Source organism: Nannospalax galili, unplaced genomic scaffold (genome assembly GCF_000622305.1).
Source record: "Nannospalax galili isolate Female #2095 unplaced genomic scaffold, S.galili_v1.0 scaffold1070, whole genome shotgun sequence".
Lineage (NCBI taxonomy): Eukaryota > Metazoa > Chordata > Mammalia > Rodentia > Spalacidae > Nannospalax > Nannospalax galili.
In genome coordinates, this window is record NW_008327467.1 from 28,649 (window position 1) to 50,816 (window position 22,168).

Sequence of the window (22,168 nt, forward strand, 5' to 3'; positions counted from 1 at the left end):
GAGAGGCAGGCGTACAATCATATTTGTGTACTGAAAGAAATATACAGGGGTCTGGTTTTTATTTTCAAAGAGTAAGAAGACTATTAGGCTCCTCCTTTGTTAAACACAAATAGACTTTTCCCTGGATTAATAACTTTTCTCATTGCTGTGACAAAAGTACCTGACAGAAATAACAAGGGAAGAAGGAATTATTCTGGCTTACACTTTCTAAGGGCTCAGCCCATCATGGCAGGAAGGTGTGGCCAAGCAGAGCAGCTCATATCTCAGCTGCGAGAAAGGGGAAGGCCAGTTCCCTCTGCGTCTTTCCTTCTTCTGTCTTTGATCCCACTGAGCCTCCAGCCTATGGTATGGTGCCACCCATGTCCAGGCTGGGTCTTGCCCCTCAACTGATGCTCTGGAAACACCCTCAGACACACCCAGGGTACGCCTCAATCTCCTAAGTGATTCTAAATCCAGTCAAATTGACAGTGAAGATTAACCCTCACACCCTCTGTTTAAAAGGCATTTAGTACATTGTGTGCTGTCACAGGAGTATGTTTGAAATATAGACAGATAAAAGATTTATAGACAGAGATAGATGTCAAATGAATTCGACTTAGTCTCAGAGGTATCATTTTGCCTTGAATTACATAACTAATTAGAGGACCCAGCACAGACCCAAGTCTGACTCAAATCACCAAATCTATACTCTAATAGTGCTCAGAATACTTGCTAATACATGCAATCCTGCCTTATCACTAAAGGGCTCTAAGAGGCACCCTGTGGCATCTTCATGGTAGGACCCCATGCCACACCACACAAGTCACAACACCACCCAGCTCTTTCTGCTCGGCTTCCTCCACCCAGCCCTTTCCGCCCAGGCCAGGCACTCACAATGAATCAGTCCAGTTCCAGTTCCCCTGGACTTCCTGTTCTTCACTGAGTTACTATAAATGTTTTTAAATGGATTTGTTTTTGAACTTCAAAAATTATCATAAAGGTAATATTGAATTAATTCATCAGGAAAAGAGTCATAGCCCTACATAGAGTTCTTATTCATGTTCTGAACAAGAAAAGCGAACTCAACTTCTTAAGCAGAGAAGCATTTCTTACAAGACTACCCAGGGCGCAAAATCCTCAGGAATCTGAGAGGGAACCAAGGAAGCTGAGTGCTAGGACCTCTACAAAGGGCATACTACTGAAGAACCAGGCTCCTGGCACCAGTCCTGGTACCCCTGTCTCCCTCACCTCACGGATTCTAAGCTACAGGAGATAGATACTCTGTAAGGACATTCTGGCTTCACAGCCCCAGCAGGGGCTCGAATGGGTGGAGGTCACAGTCTCCTCCCCAGGTGCTGGCTCTCAGAAGTTTAAGCACAGGGCCTCAGACCCTCCTCTGCTGGAGGAGGCCCTGCCTCTCACAGGACTCACAAACACAGAGACACAACCTCCAGAGAGTTCAAATTCTGTAGATTCTGAGCAGTCAAAAGCCACACGAAGCATAGCTGAGCAGACTCCTTTCACACAATCCTCTCCAACCCACTCAAAAGTCACTCTTCCTCCTTCCACTCCCACTTCACTCCGCAGAAGGGCCCACTGCAAAAGTTTCCAGAATATCCTTCCAGAAAATGTCCATATATAACTGCAAACATTTAAACTGCTTCCCCAGGGGGTGAGTACTGTCACCTGGACAGGATCGAGAATCACCTAGAAGACAAGTCTCTGGGCATGCCACTGAGGGATTATCTAGTTTATAAGAGGGATTATTGCGTTTATAGAGGTGGGAATACCCACTCTAAATATGGGTGGCACCATTCTCTGGCCTGGGGTCCAGGACTGAATAAAAAGGACAAAGTGAGCTGAGCACCAGCATTCATCACCCCTCTGCCTCCTGAGTGAGGACTAAAGGAGACCAGTAGCCTCGAGCTGCCACGACTTCCCCACCAAAATGGACTGTACCTGGAACTGTGACTCAATAAATCCCTCTTTCCTTACACTTTATTCATCACAACAATAAGAAAAGTGATTAGCACACCAGAGTGCATTTGTTGTTTTAGAAGATAAAACTGCACACAATGGAACTCTACATATTATGTCTAACTCTTCTCAGACCAATGATCTATTTAAGATGCTCTCCAATTCAAGAGGTTTCTCTTCATGTCCCAAGTCATTCAGATTCTGCCATTTCTCAGAGTCATATTCAAAACTTGATCACTACAGTTCATGGGATCCTAAAAAGCTGGGACACAGGACTGGTCAGAGGCCTTTCTTTAGAACTGCCCACCACTGAAATGTCGGTAATACTCTTCAGAATGTCTCAGCACTGACATATGGCTTTATGTACACACTGGCTGGTCCAAGCTGCACCTGGACAGTCAGGAATTCACATCCTAGGACAGTCAGCTAGCACTTAAAAGAAGGGCCAATTTCTAGAAGCCTTCTTTTGCCTAATCTCCCAACAACAGTAGATATCTTTGCTAAATCTGAATAGCAAACATGTAAGTGATCACTGGTGAATCATTAGCTTGTTCAATTAACATAAAAAATTTTAAAACTGGTTCTCTGTGAAACCTGTTAAGAGAACTAAAACCCTCACATAAGTTCCTAGCCCTGAGCTAATACACTTTTGCTCTGACACTCCACCATTGACCTACATCTAAGTCCTCTGTCCCTGAGCTAATCAGTTCAGAGATGGGTTATATTTTTCCTTTTTTTTTTTCTTTTAAGATTTACTTTTATTCTTGTGTGAGTGTTTTGCCTGCATATATGTATGTGTACCATGTGTGTGCAATACCCACAGAGGCCAGAAGAGGGCACATATCCTCTTGAACTGAATGGTTGTGAGCCACCATGTGTGTGCTGGGAACCAAACCCAAGACCACTGCAAGAGCAGCCAGTGCTCATAACTGTAGAGCCATCTCTCCAGCCCCTTCTGACAATATCTTGAACAATACAAAGAACAACAAAAACAACTTAGCTGTTTTCTCCCAGTAATTCTGGTTCTTCAAAAGTAAGAGTATGGACCAAATAATCACTTATTTATCAAGATTAAGAGCTCACATCAAGTCCTATATCTGCACCCTTATCTTACTGAGTTCCCAGTCCATAGCTATTCTATCTGACATACCTGGATTAGGCACAATCCCAACCCATTCCCTCCCTTGCAAGATTCACCTTCAAATAACCCAACCAGAGCCCTAAGAACCACACGAATACCCCCTCTTCCCTCGCATTTTCTGAGAACTACTCGCTAGGAATCATTTTTTCTTAATAGATAGATTTAAGAGACAAAGCTTTATTTGATCAACAGACTCTCAGAGAATCAACCGTCCAAGACAAGTGGATGCTAAAACTTTACTCACACACTCTGCTCTATATAGCTGGTAAAAGTCTTGGTTCTTTGTCCTTTAAACTCTAGAATGTGAGAGCTATAATTTTTATTCTGGTGGCTAATAAGCACTTATCCATATAGGAGAATTTGACATGAGATTCCCTTTCACTGGCTTGGCAGAAAGGTTACTTCTAGGCTTCTGTAATTACCTGCTGCTACCAAACTCTGCCTCCTCATTCAAACACAGCCACACTGACTTATGTCACTGTGCAGAGCAAGGCACTGCCTGGTTCTGGATTCTACCCAGAGATGGGCTGTCCCTGACAGCTCTCTATTTCTAAGGACCCAAGATCTTCCCCATGCACAGTTCCTGGGGGTGATCAGAGGAGAGAAATTAAAGCTCTGCTGCCAATGTGCCTGAATCCAGGTGTCTTGACAAAAGCCTAATGTGCATCTCCTGCCATGGGTATTAGTGACCCCAAAGCAAGAGACCCAATCTTCTTGGAGGTTTTCTCAACAGCTGATAAAAAAAAAAAAAATAGCACATAATGTACTTGTACAGCATTACATTTTACATTCGGTTTCTATGTGCTTTTACATCTTTTGTTCCCCAACATAATTCTGAGGAACCGGTATATTCCCACTGTACGAAAGAGGAGGTTGTGATTCCATCACCTCCTGGGCCACTAATTCACTGAAGTGGCAGGACTGAGATACAAACTGACCCTTATATTGCCTTGGTTGTTGCTGCCTGGCTCTTTGAAGTCAAGAATAAAATTCCCAAAATTTCTGTCAGTCCCAGACTTGAAAAAGAATTGCACAGGCAAGAGTAAGAACATAATTTATCTAACTTAGATTCCATGCCCTAAATAGGCCATTGTCAGCACAGGGGAAATGTCTACAATTTTGCTCATGGAGAAGGCAGTGGGACAGGATAATGGAAGAGCAGTAAAGTAGGACCAGAATGCAGAGGTTCTTTCCAATAATACTTCATCTGACCGGGAACTGGACAAGCTGGTTAGTTCCTGGGCCACTGTTCCCTTATCTAGAAACCAAGAGTAACACCTGCCACATAAATCCCATGAGAATTTGTATATGCTTTCATATACAGTAAATACCCAGTAAATTCTTAAGCATTACAAACATGCAAAAATACATCATTAATAATTATGAAGTATAAGAACAGCAGATATAACCTAGAGCCTACTAGGCAAGTACTCTACCACAGAGCTACATGCCCAGCCCTTTTTATTTTGAGATACAATCTTGCTAAATTACCCAGATTGGCCACAAACTTGTGATCCTCCTGCCTTACTTAGCCTCCCAAGAAGCTGAGATTATAGGTGTGAATCAACATACCCAGCTATCCAATCATGTTAGTTCCCTTAAAAAGCAGAGTGAGAAGATGGAGATAGCTCCAGTTGGTAGCTCAGTTGGTAGAATGCCTGCCTAGCATGCACAAAGCCCTGGGTTCAATGTTCAACACTGAATAAAACCATAAATGGTGGTTCATGGCTATAGTCCCACCACTCAGGAGGTAGAGGCAGGGAAATCACAAGTTCAAAGTCATCCTCAGCTACATATCAAGTTCAAGAACAGTCCATACTGGTCAGTCCATATATGAGACTGTATAAAACAACAACAGCAAAAATGTACAGTGAATGATCATTGTATTCCAATTTACACAGAGGGAGCTTACAATTGCCTGTTGAAATGTCCATCTGATAGTAAAATAGCATTACTTATTTCATAGACATAGAAATTAAGAGATTCACCCAGGGGAATTAGTGGCAATGTATCATCATTAAATCCAGGTTTCACACACTATGAAGTAAGAAGGGCTCATTCTAAATCATGGACAACCATGAAACATATTAGAAAGAACTAGCCTTCACAAGGCCAAAGAGCCTCAGAGTTCATTCTGTAAACATACAGACTCAACTACACTCCAATTCTTTGAAATTGTGACACCATCATGAAAGAAGGCACCACCATCTTCCTTGCAGCCAGAGTAACCTGTAACTCTAACAGGTGAAGGTCAGTCCTCAACCCCCTTGAACAAAATGTCAGAGGTGCTCCATTACTCTCCCTCCATGACACAACATGTGAAAAGCCCCTGAATCTCAAATGGCTCTGTGGAACAGAACTTTCTTACCAGCCTAACTTACTTGGAATAAATGAAGGGAGGAATGTATGCTCCAAGTTGTTTCTTAAGTTCTTTGAGGTAGTAAAGTTTTATTCTAAACACTATAATCATAAAGTTAGAATAATTGAAGGGTCATTTTTAAACAGCCAGTATACTTCCATCTCCTATCCTTGGAGTGAGATGCAAATCTAGGGGATCCACAGGCAAGAAGAAAAGATATGAGACTTGACAGCATTACTAAAGAAGAACTTCCATTCTTTAAAAAAAAAAAGTTATTACATTTAGTGTGTCCCATGGCATGTGTGTGAAGGTCAGAGGACAACTAACTTGTGGAAATCAGTTCTCTCCTTGCAGCATGTGGGTCCCAGGGATCAAACTCAGGTCATCAGGCTTGGCAGCAAGCACTTAAATCCTCTGAACCATCTCCATGGCTCAGAGCCATCACTCATGATGCTAAAAACCAGGGCTGCCTTTTCACCAATTTGAAGGTTGCATTCATTCCATCCCTTCCAAACAAGAAAAAGAAAGTGACAATAGCTCCAATTACCGCTTCCTATAAAACCAAAATTAAAGGCAGTCAGCTAGACTTTCATAGCGATGATTCTGACTAATGTACCAGCAAAGACAAACATCTAATTAAGATAATTCTGCTTATTAACTGAGGCACCTGGACATGATACTCTGAGACCATTTCTAGCACCAAGTCTGTGATTCTGAAACACAAATCATTTCATTAGAATGAAAAAGTAATAATCAGTAGAAAGTTTGATTCCCCTGAAGCTGGAGTTACAGGCAGTTGTGCATTGCCTGGCACAGACACTGGGAACTGAACTAGGGTCCTCTGCAAGAACAGTACATGCTCTTAACCACTGAGCTACCTCTCCAGTCATTGGTTGTTTTTTTAAGACAGTCTTACACCATAATCCAGACAGGTCTTGATTCATACTGATTAACACTTTACCATCTCTATGACCTTCTATCACTAAAATATAAAAGCTTGGGGCTGAAGAAATGGCTCAGCAGTTAAGACCATCTGTTGTTCTTCCAGAGGACCCAGATTTGAGGTTCAAGTCCCAGCACCCACATGGTAGCTAACAACCATTGGTAACTCCAGCTCCAGGGTGTCCAACACCCTCTTCTGGCCTCTGCAGGCATTGCATGCATGGTACACTTACATATATGCAGGCAAAACACTCAAATATATAAAATAAAAATAATAAACAGTGCCAGGCATGGTGGTGCACACCTTTAGTCCCTGCACTTGGGAGGCAGAGACAGGCAGATCTCTGTGAGTTCAAGGCCAGTCTGGTCTACAGGGCGAGTTCCAGGCCAACTGAGGCTACAGGGAGACCCTGTCTCAAAAAAACAGAAAAAAATAATAAATAAAATATTTAAATCTAAAATGCCCAAGAATGTGGTAATAATTGATGTGATAAAATAGATGGCTCAGTGGTTAAGAGCACTGACTGCTCTTGCAGAGGACCCGGGTTCAAGTCCCAGCACCCACATGGCAGCTATGAACCATCCTTGACTCCAGTTCCAGGGGAATCTGAAGCCATCTTCTGACCTCTGCAGCACTGTACAATACAGGTGCACTCACATACATGCAGGCAATACACTCATACACACAAACCCGAGTGCTGGGATTAAAGGTATGGGCCACCACACCCGGCTTATAAAATATATTTTTTAAAAAAGAAATATTATGAATATATGGGAAAATGTTTTAATTAATGCTAATTTAATAATAAGCCAAAAAGGTAGAGCACAATATAGTACATTTACAAGGATCACAATTTTTGAGGGGGAAGGGGGCTGTGTGTGCTGTATGTGGTGTGTGTGATGTATGTCTGTGGGGGAGGCACATACATGTGAGTGTGCAGTGCATGCATCCACAGGTGTGCATACAAGGCCAGAATAGAACAGTGGATGTCTTCCTCTATTGGCCGCCACCTTAATTCCTTGAGTCAGGGACTCTCACTAAACAGGGAGCGCATTATTTTGGTTAGGCTGCCCAGTCAATGAGCTCACAAGATCCATCTGTCTCCACCCGCCTCTCCCAAATGCTAAGGTTAGAGGCACATACAGCCATACCAGGCTTTTTTATGTGAGTGCTAGATATTCAGACTCAGGTCCTCATGCTTACAGAGCAAATGCTCTTACCCATTAAGCCATTTCCTCAGGCCTTAAACTGGTTATAACTTTACAGAAAAGTACAGATTCTTTTTAATGATAACAAAAAAGTACATCAAAAAGAAGTTAAGGAAAATGAATTTTTAGTAGGGTCATTTTTTATTAGGTCAAATTTTACTAGGGTCGTGACCTTAGTAAAAAAGCATTTCCCCTTAAAGTTGTATATGCTTATATAATAATGACTCTTGGAGCTAGGAAGAGAGTTCAGTCAGTAAAATGTTTGACTTGCAAGTATGAGGACCTGAGTTTGATTCCCCAGAACTCGTGTGAAAATGCTGGGCATGGTGGCATGCATTGGGGAGGTGGAGACAGGAGAAACCCTGGTACTCAATGGTCAGCTCATCTAGCCTAAGTGACTAGCCCCAGGTTCAATGAGAGACCTTATCTCAAAGGAGGTAGACAGTGTTCTTGAGGATGACACCCAAGGCTGTCTTGGCCTCCACATGTACACATACACATGTGGCATGTGTACCCACACCCCACATACACACACACACACACATAAAACAAATTTTAAAATTACCTTTGGAAATAATTAAACCCTATATCGAGAGGTATGAAAGAAAATAGGAAGATGTTACTATGTGTAAACAGATTTTTTAGTAGTCTTCGACTCAAATCAAATTTCCTAAAGTCTATTTTAAACTTGGCATTTGCAAAAACTCCACTGACAGTTGTCTGTTTGCTGAGGTCATCTTTCAAGCAAACTGGCATCACAAGTAGAAACTAAAGACAAATACTGAGAACGTTTTCATTGCTACCACACTGTATACTTCAAAATGGTTCTTTTTGTGATATTAATTTTACCTCAGTTAACAGCAAAGGAAGGATAAAGTCATGGTAAATGCCTGTATTACTAAGAAAATGTAACATGCATGGCCTCTTAAAGAGACAGTATAGCAAATCTCAGAAACAAAATAATGAATTCTAACTGAAATAGTCTGACAACAGAAAGTCATGTATTAGTGATTAATATATGAGATCGGCCTCAAAGGAATGAGGAAGAGAAGGAGATGTGGAGGGTGTGGAGTTGGGAGTGTAGCTAAACGCCATCAGCTATAAGTAAATACTGTTGAAGCTGGACACAGGCCAATGACTTTGTTATTTTGTTTCCTCCACCTTCGCATCTGTTTGGGGGTTGGGGGTATGTACATGTGTTTACATCCATGTCCCTGTGCACATGCATGTGAAGACCAGAATAGGGCATCAGGCGTCTTCCTCCATCACTCTCCACCTTCTATTTTGAGACAAGGTCTCACTGAACCTGAAGCTTCCTGTTTCTGCTAAGCCAGTTGGCCAGCTAACTCCCAAGAGCCACCAGTCTCCACCCTCCAAAGCTGGGATTACAGAAATGTGCCCAGTGACTAGCTGATTGGGTGAGTGCTGGGGATTCAAGCTCAGGTCTTCTGGTTTGCACAGCAAGTACCTTTGCCCACTAGGCTATCTCCTTGGCCCTAAACAGATTATTTTAACTGTATTTTCAGAATGAATTTAGTTCTGGAAATAGAAACATATGTTCAGCAGTGGATGTGAACAAAGCTTAAAATGAATCAGCAAAGCAGCAAGGATCCCCCTTCATTACTATTATTATTGCAGCATTTCATTTCTAACACTATCCATTGTTAACTTTTTCTTGGAGGGGGGGATCTTTTTGAGACAGGGTCTCCCTGTAGCCCCAGCTGGCCTGAAACTCACTATGTAGACCAGGCTGGCCTCGAACTCACAAAGATTCACTTGCCTCTGCCTCCCAAGTGCTGGGACTAAAGGTGTGCGCCACCATGCCCAGTAGTTAACTCATTTTTATTGAACACACATGCTTAAGAATTTCCTCAACAGTTTACTTGAACAGACTTCCTATACAGCACATTTTGTGAACAGTATCAAGTCATGGGATCCATACATACCAGGAGTATCATAGGCCTTCTCCAAGTTGTCAATCCGATGATTCCAGAGAGTATCACCTATGAGGATAAATACACCATCAGCCCAGAAAATGCTAGACAGATATTCCCTATTCCTGCTTATGACTCAAACCTGGTAGTAGCCCAGTCTATCTTCCACTAGCAAGCTACAAAGCATGTTTACTGGCTATGTGTGCTTCCCTCTGGTGTCAGTAAAAATTCAGTATGTCTGATCAAAGTCTGTATACCCAGTTTGCTGCCAGTCATTCTAAGAACATGCACATGGGTACCTTCACAGAACAGGTAAGTTTCAAAATGGTACACAATGGGGATCTCCCATTGCCTATGTCTGAAGCCTAGTTTCCACATTCCCCTGCCCCACCCCCCTACACACACACACACACACACACCCTCCTCCCTTCCTAGGCTAGCCAAGACTGGACATTCCTGGACTATGTGCTGTGTCCTCTTTATTGCAGCACCTGTTCCTCTCCCAACCCCACACACCTAGAAACCTTGTGACTATAACTTAAAAATCAGTATAACTTAAAAATTACCTTTGGAAATAATTAAACCCCATATCAAGAGGTATGAAAGAAAACTAAGAAGTTACTATGATTTTTAAGTAGTCTTTAACTCAAATCAAATTTCCTAAACTCTATTTTAAACTTAGCATTTGCATAGACTCCAAAGGCAGTTGTCTGTATGCAGTGGTCATCTCTCAGTCAAACTGGCATTGTAAGTAAAAACTAAGGACAAATATTGAGAATGTTTTTCCTTTAAAAACTTTCTATTGTGGGGCTGGAGAGATGGCTCAGCAGTTAAGAGCACTTGCTGCTCTTGCAGAGGACCTGAGTTCAATTCCCAGCACCCATATTGGGTAGCTCACAACTACCTGTAACTCCAGCTTCAAGGGATCTGATACCCTCTTCTGGACTCCAAGGGCTCCCACATGCATGTACACATATAAATAGGTACACACACAAAGTTTTGTAAAATAAAGAGGGGCAGGACGGATGGTCCGGAGGTTAAGACTAGCTGGTCTTGGCCGGGCATGGTGGCGCACACCTTTAATCCCAGCACTTGGAAGGCAGTACACACACAAAGTTTTGTAAAATAAAGAGGGACAGGACGGATGGTCAGGAGGTTAAGACTAGCTGGTCTTGGCCGGGCATGGTGGCACACACCTTTAATCCCAGCACTTGGAAGGCAAAGGCAGGTGGATCTTTGTGAGTTCAGGCCAGCCTGGTCTACATAGTGAGTTCCAGGACAGCTGGGACTACAGGGAGACCCTGTCTCAAAAAGATTTAAAAAAAAGAAAAGACTAGCTGGTCTTGCGGAGGACCCTAGTTCAGTTCCCAACACCCAAATGGTGGCTAAAAACTGTCCCTAACTCCAGTTCCAGGGGATCTGATACCTTCTTCTAGCCTCTCTGGGCATTGCACGACATAGATGCACTTACACACAAGCAGGTAAAACACTCATACATATAAAATAATAAAGAAATAAAGGAAAAAAGAAAAGAAAAACTCCAGTGTAGGAATTTTATCTCTGCACTATCCACCATGAACCCGTCTTGTCTAGAATCTCTGCCCTAGCATGGTGCCTGTCACATGCTTATCAGCGAGTGAATGTTCCTGAGCACTTATTCCACAAAGAGGAACTACAGAAAGTGCCTATGTTGCACAATGTTGCTTCAATAAACAACACTCTAACATTCTTGGTAAAGAAGAATCCAAATGTTGCCAAAATATTAACTATAAACTACTGTTAGCCTGCTGGATGGGACAGCTCATTAAGCCACAATCAAGGCAATCATTCTACTCAGACACCCTGAGGCCTCCTCAGTATATTTATCCCCTGGGCTAGGGTGTGTCTGCCCAGCAGAGCCTGCACCTTTGTGGTATATCTCCCTTGCTAGAATCCCTCCTATGCACCCATCCATAATTACTACTTATTAACCACATTTCAGGCAGGGGTGTAAGGGTCACTTCAGATCAAAGCACACAGCTCACCTGCAATACCCACATCTCACTGAGACTGAATCATCCCAAAGCACCAAGGCAGCAGGAGACAAGTATGTCTACTTTGCACACTTGTACCAAGGACCAAAAAACCTGTATGTGCAGGCAGGTGATAGTTTCACAGTCCTATTGATTCTGTAGGAGTTTATGTGCCCTTATCTTGAATGTATGGACTGTGTCTCCACTTTCCACACCAGAACCAGAAATTATGAGACCCAAAGATCTAGGCTCCCACTCAATTTCCAAAGAGTTAACCACACGATCTTGGTTAAGTCTCCTCATGTCTCTGGCCCTTACTCTGGTCTTCTGTAAAATGTTAAATGAAAGAAACCATTTTGGATCTCTTCCAGCTCAAATACTGACATTGAGCTGGGTGAGGCAGTGCATACCTATAATACTCAGGACATTTCATGAGGCAAGAGGATCTCAAGTTCAAATTTACCATGGGCCCATGTGCTCAGACAACCAAAAACAAGACTCACAAAAGACAAATCAAAAGACTGACCCAAGGCTACAGAAATAGCTCGACAGTTAAGAACACTGGCTGCCCTTACAGAGGACACAAGTTCAGTTCTCAGCACTCACATGGCAGCTAACAACAGTCCATAACTCCAGTTCCAGGGGATCCAATGCCCTGTTCTGGCTTCCATGGGCATTGAATACATGTGATACACTTACATGCATGCATGCAAAACACTCATAGACATAAAATAAAAATAAATAGAATTAAAAAAAAAAGACTGACAGCCCCCTGCCCCCATGGGCTGCAGAGCTGGTGTAGCCGTTAAAGGCTCAGGCTCACAACCAAAAAAAAAAAAAAAAACTGACCCCACTATGATGACAGATTCCTCAGAAGTCCCAATACCTAGTGTGCAGGCACATATTTGCATGTGCGTATGAATTTGTATGAATTCTCATGTGAGTGCATGGATATACATCTGGGTGTCCATGTGTGCATGAGCACATGTGCATGTTCATGCATCTGCTGTCTACACAGCACACACTTGCATATACACATCTACGTAAGTGTCCTTGTGTGTGTATGTGTGCGTGTGCGTGTGTGTGTGTGTGTGTGTGTGTATGCCTGCTTGCCCTGATGGGCAAACTGTTTTTGTGAAAACATGACAGAAAATTTCCCTACCCTTGTCAGAAACACAAACTTCCCACTGAAGTAAAAAAAATAATGATGATTTGAATTATTGATTAGTGTCTGTTATTTGTGTCACTAGTCTCCTTACGACAGACCCTGTGGTTCAGTTTTCTGGAACATTCTCTCTTTTCATTAAAACTGTATTATTAAGATAAAGTATCCAACTCAAGATATAAAAGCCTATAAAATAGTGATGTGTCTAAGCCACACTTTCTACTTCCCCTCCAGCTCAGCCCCTCATTCTCTCTTCTCATAAGCTAGCATAGTAAATATATTTTATATAAGTATATATTTTTTTCTAAATCCTCATCACTATACCCCTGTGTGTGTACACATAGGTACAAGGGTGTGATTTCCACAAATCATGAAAGATTTGCTTTTCCTGCCTCTTTTTTCCTCTCTCAATAAAGACTTCATTGGCCTCTCTTCAAGCCCACTGAAATCACTGTAATTTATTTCCCTGTAATGGCTGTATAATCTTCCATTGTGTGGCGATGTCTAATGTATTCAGTCATTTCCTATTCATGGGCATTCACTCAAGTCCCAGCTTCTTGCCCTCATAAACAATGAGCCATAAACATTCACAAATATATATCTTTAAAGACAAGTGCTTTTATTTCTGTTGGGCAAAGTCTCATATGTTTAATTCTAATAGACTGGGACAGATCTGTCATTTCTGATGGAGGGATTCTGAGACAAAAAGTGCTATGTTATCTTCCTTTGGATGTAATATTTGCTCACATAGTAGCAACAAACTGTAGAAATGTAACTGAAAATATATATAATGTATAGGAGACATAAGAAAAACATCAATAAGCAGGCCTGGTGGCACACGTCTTTAGTCCCAGCACTGGGGAGGCAGAGGCAGGCAGATCTCTGTGAGTTCAAGGCCAGCCTTGTCTACATAGTGAGAATTCAGGTCAGCTGGGACTACAGGGGGACCCAGTCTCAAAAAGACAAAAAAAAAAGGGTTGGAGAGATGACTCAGTGGTTAAGAGCAGTGACTGCTCTTGCACATGACCCAGGTTAGATTCCCAGCACCCACATGGCAGCTATGAACCATCCTTAACTCCAGTTCCAGGGGGAATCTGAAGCCCTCTTCTGACCTCTGTGGCATTGCACGACACGGGTGCACTCACATACACGCAGGCAATATACTCGTATACATAAAATAAATAAGTAAATAAATAAAAGACCAAGAAAAGGAAAAAAGAAAAAGAAAAACATCAATAACTCAAAACATATTTGGCAAAGAACTTAAGATTTTGATAAGAAGAAAAGCAAAGCTTATGAGCAATGTTAAACAAGACTCAAATCACATACCAAATTCATGGATCAGAAAACAAACTATTTAAAGGCATATTTCCACTTAAATTCTTTGATGGATACAGAGCACACCCAGGAAGCTTGTGTGAACCACTTTTTTTTTTTTGATCTTTTTGAGACAGGATCTCCCTGCAGCCCCAGCTGACCTGGAATTCACTGTGTAGACCAGGTTGGCCTTGAACTCACAGAGATCCACCAGCTTCTGCTGGGATTAGCTGAACCACCTTTCTTATCAGGTGCTGTAAGAAATTTCAGCCAGGCCTGGCAGAGCTAGTTTACACTCCCAGTGCTTCAAGAGGCTGATGCAGGAGGATCCCAAGTTTGAGGCCTGCCTGGGCAATAAAGTAGCTTCAAGGCCAGCTTGGCAATTCAGTGAGATCCTATTTCAAAAAAAAAAAAAAAAAAAAAAAAAAAAAATTTGAATAACCGGGTGTGATGGTGGCACATCTTTAATCCCAGCATTCTTTATGAGATTGAGGCCACCCTGATCTACATAGAGAGTTTCAGGCTAGCTGGGGCTACAGGGAGATCCTGTCTCAAAGAAACAAACAAAAATTAGAATCATTAAAATTTTTTTTCTGATCTGAACCAAGTGGTTCAGGCCTAAAAATCTAGCTTCTGAGGTGGCTAAAGCAGGGGGATTATTAGTTCAAGGCCTGCCTGGGCTACTCAAGGAGAACTTGTCTTAAAATAAATGTAAAACAGCCTCCTCAGTTTCCAACCTGCAACCAACACATCCCACTGACTTCTACCCAGCTTCCCTGTTCTTCTCAAGCCCAGTGAATCCCAAGGCATTTTAGGAACACTGAGATTGAAGAGGAGAGAAGGGCAAAGAGGACATACAGAAGGCTCAAAGCCTCTCTAATAGTGGCAGGAACTGAGGTTCTATTCAGGGTGGAATCTTTTAAGAACTCAAGACTTAAGGAGTAGAGTTAATGCTCACACCTCATGCCAGAGAAGTGTGGAATCCACGGATGAGGAGAGAGCTTGGGAGGAGAAGAAAGGCAGAGCACTCTGTGCCTCCTCTCCCTCAGTGGTAGCAGTGGCTGTCAGGAGGGAGTCAAAGAGGTCCCTTAGCAATGGCCTTTCATGACGTCAACAAGCCAGAACGCTACTATTTACTAAACCCCTGTGCCGCGAGAGCTTGAGCCTATGGGTCCTCACTCAAGAACCAGAAAGGGTTCTAGAAGGCATACAGTGATGGCAAGCACCAATGATTGAAGCAATGGAGACCAAAAAGAGGAGATGAGCATGCTAGAGGATGACTCTGTAAGCCTAAACACATTTTTCACCCCTGAGCTTCCTGAAAGAGCAAAGCCCATCAGCATTCTTCCACCCAGCACAAAATGCAGCGTGCCCTCAATGAATAGGTAGGAACCTATGTTTTAACTCTAAACTATTGACATGTTAGTAAATTGTATTTATAGCAATTTTTGTTTCACTCATTGCAAACCATTCCTTGAAGCGCGTAGGAAAAACAGAGATCTTTGCTCTTTCTGATAACTCAAAGTGTCTGAGACACATGAGGTGAGTCCGTTACCACCATGCAGGGCTAATGTGCCTTCATTTTCCAGCTTAAAAATCAAACCACTAAAATCAAAAGCTTATAATTCTACTGCCCTATTTTCCTTAGCTAATCCACAAACATGCCTTAGGGCAAAAGTGTTCAGGATCATTTGTCAAAAATTGCTGTATCTAAACATAGAGATTTTTAAAAAGTCATGTTGCAAATGTCCAATATTTACTTCTTTAAACAAGCACAAAGTAATTCATCAAACTTTTCAACAACCTGTCAAGCTGAACCAGTGATTGATTTTCTCCCTTAGCAGCTTGCACAATATCCTCTAGAACTACGAGAGCTAATCTTCAGGGAGGAGGCTTCCAGGTCAGTTCTAGTTCCATTGCTCCGAGTCCTGTTTCAGAAATATGGACTGTCTTCATCACTTGGGTTTTATCTTCAAATTCTTGGAGGTAATAAAGGGCTGTGGCAATAACCTGTGTTATTTGGGGCATCTCCTAAGCAACAACTTGAAGGAAAGTTTCTCCTGTCTGGCACTGTGTTCCTTGTTATATAGCCTTCAGGTATACACATACACTCAGGTTCAGATAGTGTATATGTATTTTTCAGGGGAGGGGTTGGGTTAATATATATTTCCCTCTGGATTTTTTTGGGTCTTTTTGAGACAGGGTCTCCCTGTAACCCCAGCTGTCCTGAAACTCACTATGTAGGCCAGGCTGGCCTTGAACTCACAGAGATCTCCTGCCTCTGCCTCCTGAGTGCTGGGATTAAAGGTGTGCACCACCACGCCCGGCCAAATATTATATTTTAAATATTCCTAAATACTTGATTTATAGGACAGAAAATATTTTTAGTATTGTTGAACTTGTAGAGAAATAACATATAATGAACATGACAGAATATATGTATATGTATATTTTCTATTGTTGAACTGGTAGTAACTTCTGAAATTTTATGTTTGTTTCTTCCTTGGCCATTCTTTATTTGTTAAGTTTCATCATTGTAATTTTTTTTTTTGGTCTTTTTGAGACAGAGTAGCCCCAGCTGGCCTGGACTCCCTATGGAGATCAGGCTGGCCTCAGTCTCACAGAGATCTGCCTGCCTCTGCCTCCCGAGTGCTGAGACTAAAGGTGTGAGCCACCACACCCAGCTGTCATTGCAATTTTTAAAAAAGGTTTATTTTAATGTCTCTGTAAGAAAAATGGAATCTTGCATGGAATCATGGACTCAAGACAAGGATGATGAGAGTTCGGAATACTAATTTGAGGCACAGAAGAATGCGTATATACTGATAGAAATTAGGGCCCCCAAAGAAGAACTATACAACAGCCAACCCTGGGCCACTTACCTGAAACTGCTCCCTAGCGTCATACATGTCATCAGAGTCAGGAATTTTGTTCTTCTGAGATTGGACAAAAAACCCAATGTAACTCTCTCCACTCTTTAAGTAAATCTAGCACAGTGTGGTAAGCTCCATCTCCAGTAAACCCAATGGGATCTAAGTAATATTAACTGTAAATACACCCCTAAACTGAAAGCCAGAACAACACAGCCTGAACAAAGACACCAAGATCCTCCTGCAGCCTCCCACCAGTGACAGGCTGTTTTTAAAGGTGGCTAATCTCTTAGCACTATGAACTTTGGGAATAATAATATAGTCAGTCATTACCCAAGGTCAGCAGGGGCATAAATGACCACAGAGTGCTGGAAAAGAAAAGCTCTAACTTTTATTGTTGTTGTTGTGTTCTGAGACAGAGTCTAATGTGCCCATGTGAGCCTCCAGCTAGCTATGGTCAAGGACGAACTTGAAGTTCTAACCCTCCAGTTTCTAGGTCTGGAGTGACTGGGATGACATTACAGGCCTGTGTGCCTCCATTATCCCATTTAGGCAGGCCCAGGGCCTTTGGTATGCTATGTTGGAACTCTATCCATTGAGCTACCATACACAGCACTCAAATTTTTTAAAAAGATGATACTGGAGATCAATAAGATGCCTCAGGGTAGAGGCGTTTGCCTCCAAGTCTAACAACCTAAGTTTGATCCCTAGGACCCACATGGTGAAAGGAGAGAACCAACTCTTACAAGTTGTGTATACACACACACACACACACACACACACACACACAAAAAAAAAAATTCTTAAAGATTACATTAAAACATTCCCTTCAAACTGCTGAAAATACAAATGCAAAAGTATGAGGAAACGTTCATGGGCTTAATTCTCAAATGTATATTCTTTGTTTGTTTGTTTGTTTGTTTGTTTTGAGACAGGGTCTCCCAGGACCCCCAGCTGGCCTGGAATGGAACTCACTTTGTAGACCTTGAACTCACAGAGATCTGCTGGGCTCTGCCTCCCCAGTGCTGGAATGAAAGGTATGTGCTGCCACAACTGTCTCAAACGTATTTTCAAATAGACAAAGCCCTTCTTCTCTGGGGTTCAGACAAGTAAAAGCCTCATTTCTGAGTGAGACCTTTTACTGAAGTACATACAGAAGAATAGCCTTGAACTGTGCTGTTTGACAATATTATTTTCACATGAATATATTTGTCCTTTGAACCTAATCTTGTATCAAATACAAAACAAAAACTTTTCTTAAAACAGATAAACGTCACCAGTTTTGCTGACATGGCAGGCTCTAAAGTACACATGGTCACCCAGAGCTTGACTAGGCGGATATCCTCCTTCTTGGTTTCTGCTTCCACTCAATACCTAGTGTCATGTGCCAATAAAACTGCTGAGTTGTGCAGGGAGTATAGTTCAAGGGTAGGGCTCTTGCCCTAGCCCTGAATGCAATCCCCAGAGCTGAAAAATGAGGAGGGAAGGAAGGAGGGAAGAACTGATTCTGAACGGACAAATTATCACAGTATACTCGTACAGCGGAGCATCACTCAACTCTTAACAGGAATGAATTGCTGCTAAACACCACAAACTGGATAGGCCAGTCCATAGAGACAGAAGGAAGGAAAATCGGTGGGAGAAAAGAGAAAGGGGGAGTTTGCTGATAACTGCTGGGAGTGACGAAAAGGTTCTAAGACTGATTTCGATTACTGGGTGTGCACCAATGAACTTACTGAAAACTACCAGACCATACTCTTTAAATGAATGATTTGCATGGCATGTGAACTATATCTTCATAAAGCTATATTTTTTTATGTCTCTAGCCCTCAAGTAACAATTTTTCAGCGTTTTTCATAAAAACCTTAGTTTAACTATCTGAGTTCACTTTAATGTGCCATTAAGCTCCTTATTTTAGAAATGTACACTGGAATATGTAATGGCTGAAGTCACATTATATGCAGTTTACCTTAGAACAATTCAGTGGGTGTTAGGAAGGGGGCTCCCTAGACTGGTGATGGGTAAACATATGGGGTGGGTCATGATATTCTCTACATTTGTTGAGATTTTAAATTTTCTCATAATAAGATGTTAAAAGTAGAAGGGTGTTTTTAACGCTTCCTGGTCATTTCTTTGTTCTCCCTTCTTAAAAATTTATACACACTGAAAAATTCACACATAAAATGATGTCATACCTAAGATTTGCTTCAAAATATGTGAATTTAGGGCCTGGAGAGATGGTTCAGTGGTTAAGAGCACTGACTGCTCTTGCAGAGGACCTGGGTTCAATTCCCAGCACCCACATGACAGCTAACAACCATCTGTAACTCCAGTTCCAAGGGATCTAACACTCTCTTCTGACCTCTGCTGACATTGCATGACATGAGTGCACTTCCACACATGCAGGCAATACACTCATATACGTTAAATAAAAATAATAAATAAAATATTTTTAAACACTAATAATAATATGTGAATTTAATCTGTCAAGTGAACTGGGAGCATGGAGCACCTAATTCCTGCCCTGCTTTGCTTCCCCCTCTCTGGGGTCTATCAGGACACACAGGGGCCGTGGCAGAGCTGGGGAAGGGGTACATGTGGTGCTACCGTTCAAATAGCTGAAGGGTATCTGTGGGTTCATTATACAGCACTCGGGAGGCAGAGGCAGGTGGATCTCTGTGAGTTCATGGCCAGCCTGGTCTATATAGTGAGTTCCAGGCCAGCTGGGGCTAAAAGAAAAGAAAGAAAGAAAAAAAAAGAGCTCTCTTTACAAATTCAAAACATGTATTTAAGCTCACACTTAGCTGTTCACAGATATAGTATCCACTGGCTCTGTTGCTACTTTGCAAATTCTGTGGTCAACCTTAGTAACAAGTCTCATACACACAAGGGAAGAATACCTGATAGTTACAGGGCTGCATACAGACCTGGGGTTCAGGGTAGGGTATGCCACCAGAAGAGAACCTCTCAGTTCCAAATTCTTGATTCCTTCTTGGCTCTGGTTTGCTTGGGCCTGGGGACAAGCCCAGCCAGCGAGCCCAAGGTACCAGTCTGCACATTCTGGTTGATGGGCTTTGTTTTATATTTCATCAAACCTAACTGTGGCCTGCCTAGCTGACATCTAAGTGAATTTAATTACCTCTGAAATAATTCACAATTGGAGACTGATCTCAGATTTTAGTTTTAGAAAAAGAAGAAAAGCAAGTTGGGGGGCCAGGGGGTAATGTACTTGTTAGCATGTGTATGGAGGCCAGAGATTGATGGATTGATAACAGGTGTCTTTCTCCCTCATGCTCCACCTTTAAAAAATTTTTAAGACAGGGTCTCTCACTGAATCTGAAACTCATCGGTGTGGCTAGGCTGGCCAGCCAATGTCTCCACCCTCTCCCAACCTGCCCCCAGCACTGGGGTTACAGGCTCCCTTCCCTCACACACCCAGCTTTTATGTGGCTTCCAGTGATTCAAACTCAGGTCCTTAGGCTTGTGCAGCAGGCACTTTACCAACTGAACCATTTCCCCAGCACTGCCCCCCAATCTTTTTAGTGAACAGTCTTTGAGAAAATAGTAGATTATGATTTTACAATAAGCAAATCCATTAAAATACATGTAAGATAAAGGATAAAATATATGACCCATTGTATTTGGAGCAAAGAACTGCAATGACCATTTGGATAACTAGCCTGGCAAGTGGAAAGGGAAGGATATGGTCCTGGTTCCTAGCCTGTTTAGAGTACGCAGCCTTTCAGGGTTCTCCAGAACACTCGAAAGGACAGTAGTAGAGTCCAGGTACAGGACTACAGGGTAGAATTCTGTCTACCTAACATACACATGGTGAGCTTCACTCACTATAGCATAAGACTGACGTAAGCAGGACCGGTCAACACCACTGAGCTTCAAAAGAAGAGCAGTCTGACACTGGTTAATACGAAATTTCAGGTAAGTCCAAAGAATCTTGTGTTCTTAATGTTCTTATTCAATTGGTCCAGGTTCTATAAGTTCTTCAATGTTCTTAAAATGTGATGTTGAATCCGGACATGCTTGGACCAGCAGGACAGGACACTCATTTTAGTAGAAGCCATAGGCACCCCCAGGCTTTCAGAGTGTTAGTTCATGAAAAGGGCCATTGACTTTACTCATCCTCCACAATCATTGCACAAAGATCTGTTTCCAAGGCTCTCAGCGCCCCCCTCCCCCCGCGCGCGCCCTGCCCCCCAGCAAGGACCTCAAGGATTTAGATGGCTTGGAAGGTGTAAAACTACTAGGCAGCAGGAGTGAGTAGCTACTGGGTCCACAGATGCTTGCTCACAGGCAGCCACTTTTCTTAGAAGTCAGCTTTCCTGCACCCCGTTGGCAAAGGAGGCAGAACTTGGTGTCAGGGCAGGCCAGACAACCCCACTAGCTGCCCAGTGCTCCTGGAGCTCTGGGGAGGCATCCCTAATGACAGGTTGTTTCTCCATCATCCACTCCTGCACAGCAGCCTTGGAGGCTCCAGGAACCCACCTGGAGTTAGGGCTTAATGACCAGGTACCCGGCAGCAGTCACACACACCCTCTCATTACCTCTGAACTCCTCAAATAGAATGCTGTCATCCAACACCAGATACAGTTCTTATTTATGTGTATCTTAATGAAGAATTTTGAAAACAAGATATGCGTCCCCCTCCCTCCTTCAATCTGTCACTTCACTTCATCCATCCCAGAAATACACCTCCCTGTGCGGATACTGTTGAAGCATCCGTGAAGAAAACAGATCAAAACCCCTGCCCTCTTTTGACTTTGCCAGTGCAGTAAGTATTCTGATGGCCAAAAATGTTTTAGATTATTTCCCTCCCATATCCATGCCAGTCTCTCAGAGAGTTGGCTTTCTCTGTTTAATGCAATTAACTTGACAGAAACAATAAAATCCTCTAGCTTGCGAAGAACAGACTCTGCCCAGGCGCAATCCAATTCGCCCAGCGTCTCCCAACGCTTTTCCCCACTCTGAAAATCTCCACACCCTGCAGGTGGTTGGAGGGAACCCGTCCCCAAGCCCCACAGAGGCGCGCTACTCACCGAAGAGCCCGCCCAGAACGGACACGAGTTCTTCACCTGCGGCGAGCTGCTCAGCGACAGCGCCCCGAAGCTGAGCGCCACCATGCAACAGCCCAGGATCAGCTGCAGCAGCCCGAGAGACAGCAGCGGGCGCGCTGGCAGGAGCGCGGAGCCGGGGGCGGTGGGGCGGCGGGAGGACAGCGCGGGCGGCCCGCCCAGCACCGCGGAGGCGG

General features: G+C 42.9%; 1 protein-coding gene across 1 annotated transcript in view; it reads right to left on the reverse strand.

Annotated features, from left to right (window-relative positions):
* Positions 1-22,078, reverse strand: part of LOC103732181 (protein FAM189A1-like) — a 43,449-nt gene extending 21,371 nt beyond the window's left edge. The window contains exons 1-2 of the mRNA XM_017797580.1: positions 21,957-22,078; positions 9,554-9,610 (exon numbers count right to left, since the gene is read on the reverse strand). Of these exons, the coding sequence (XP_017653069.1) occupies positions 9,554-9,610; positions 21,957-22,040 (141 nt within the window). The 5' untranslated portion in view covers positions 22,041-22,078. The remainder of the gene's footprint in view (positions 1-9,553; positions 9,611-21,956) is intronic.
* Positions 22,079-22,168: the final 90 nt, after the last annotated feature.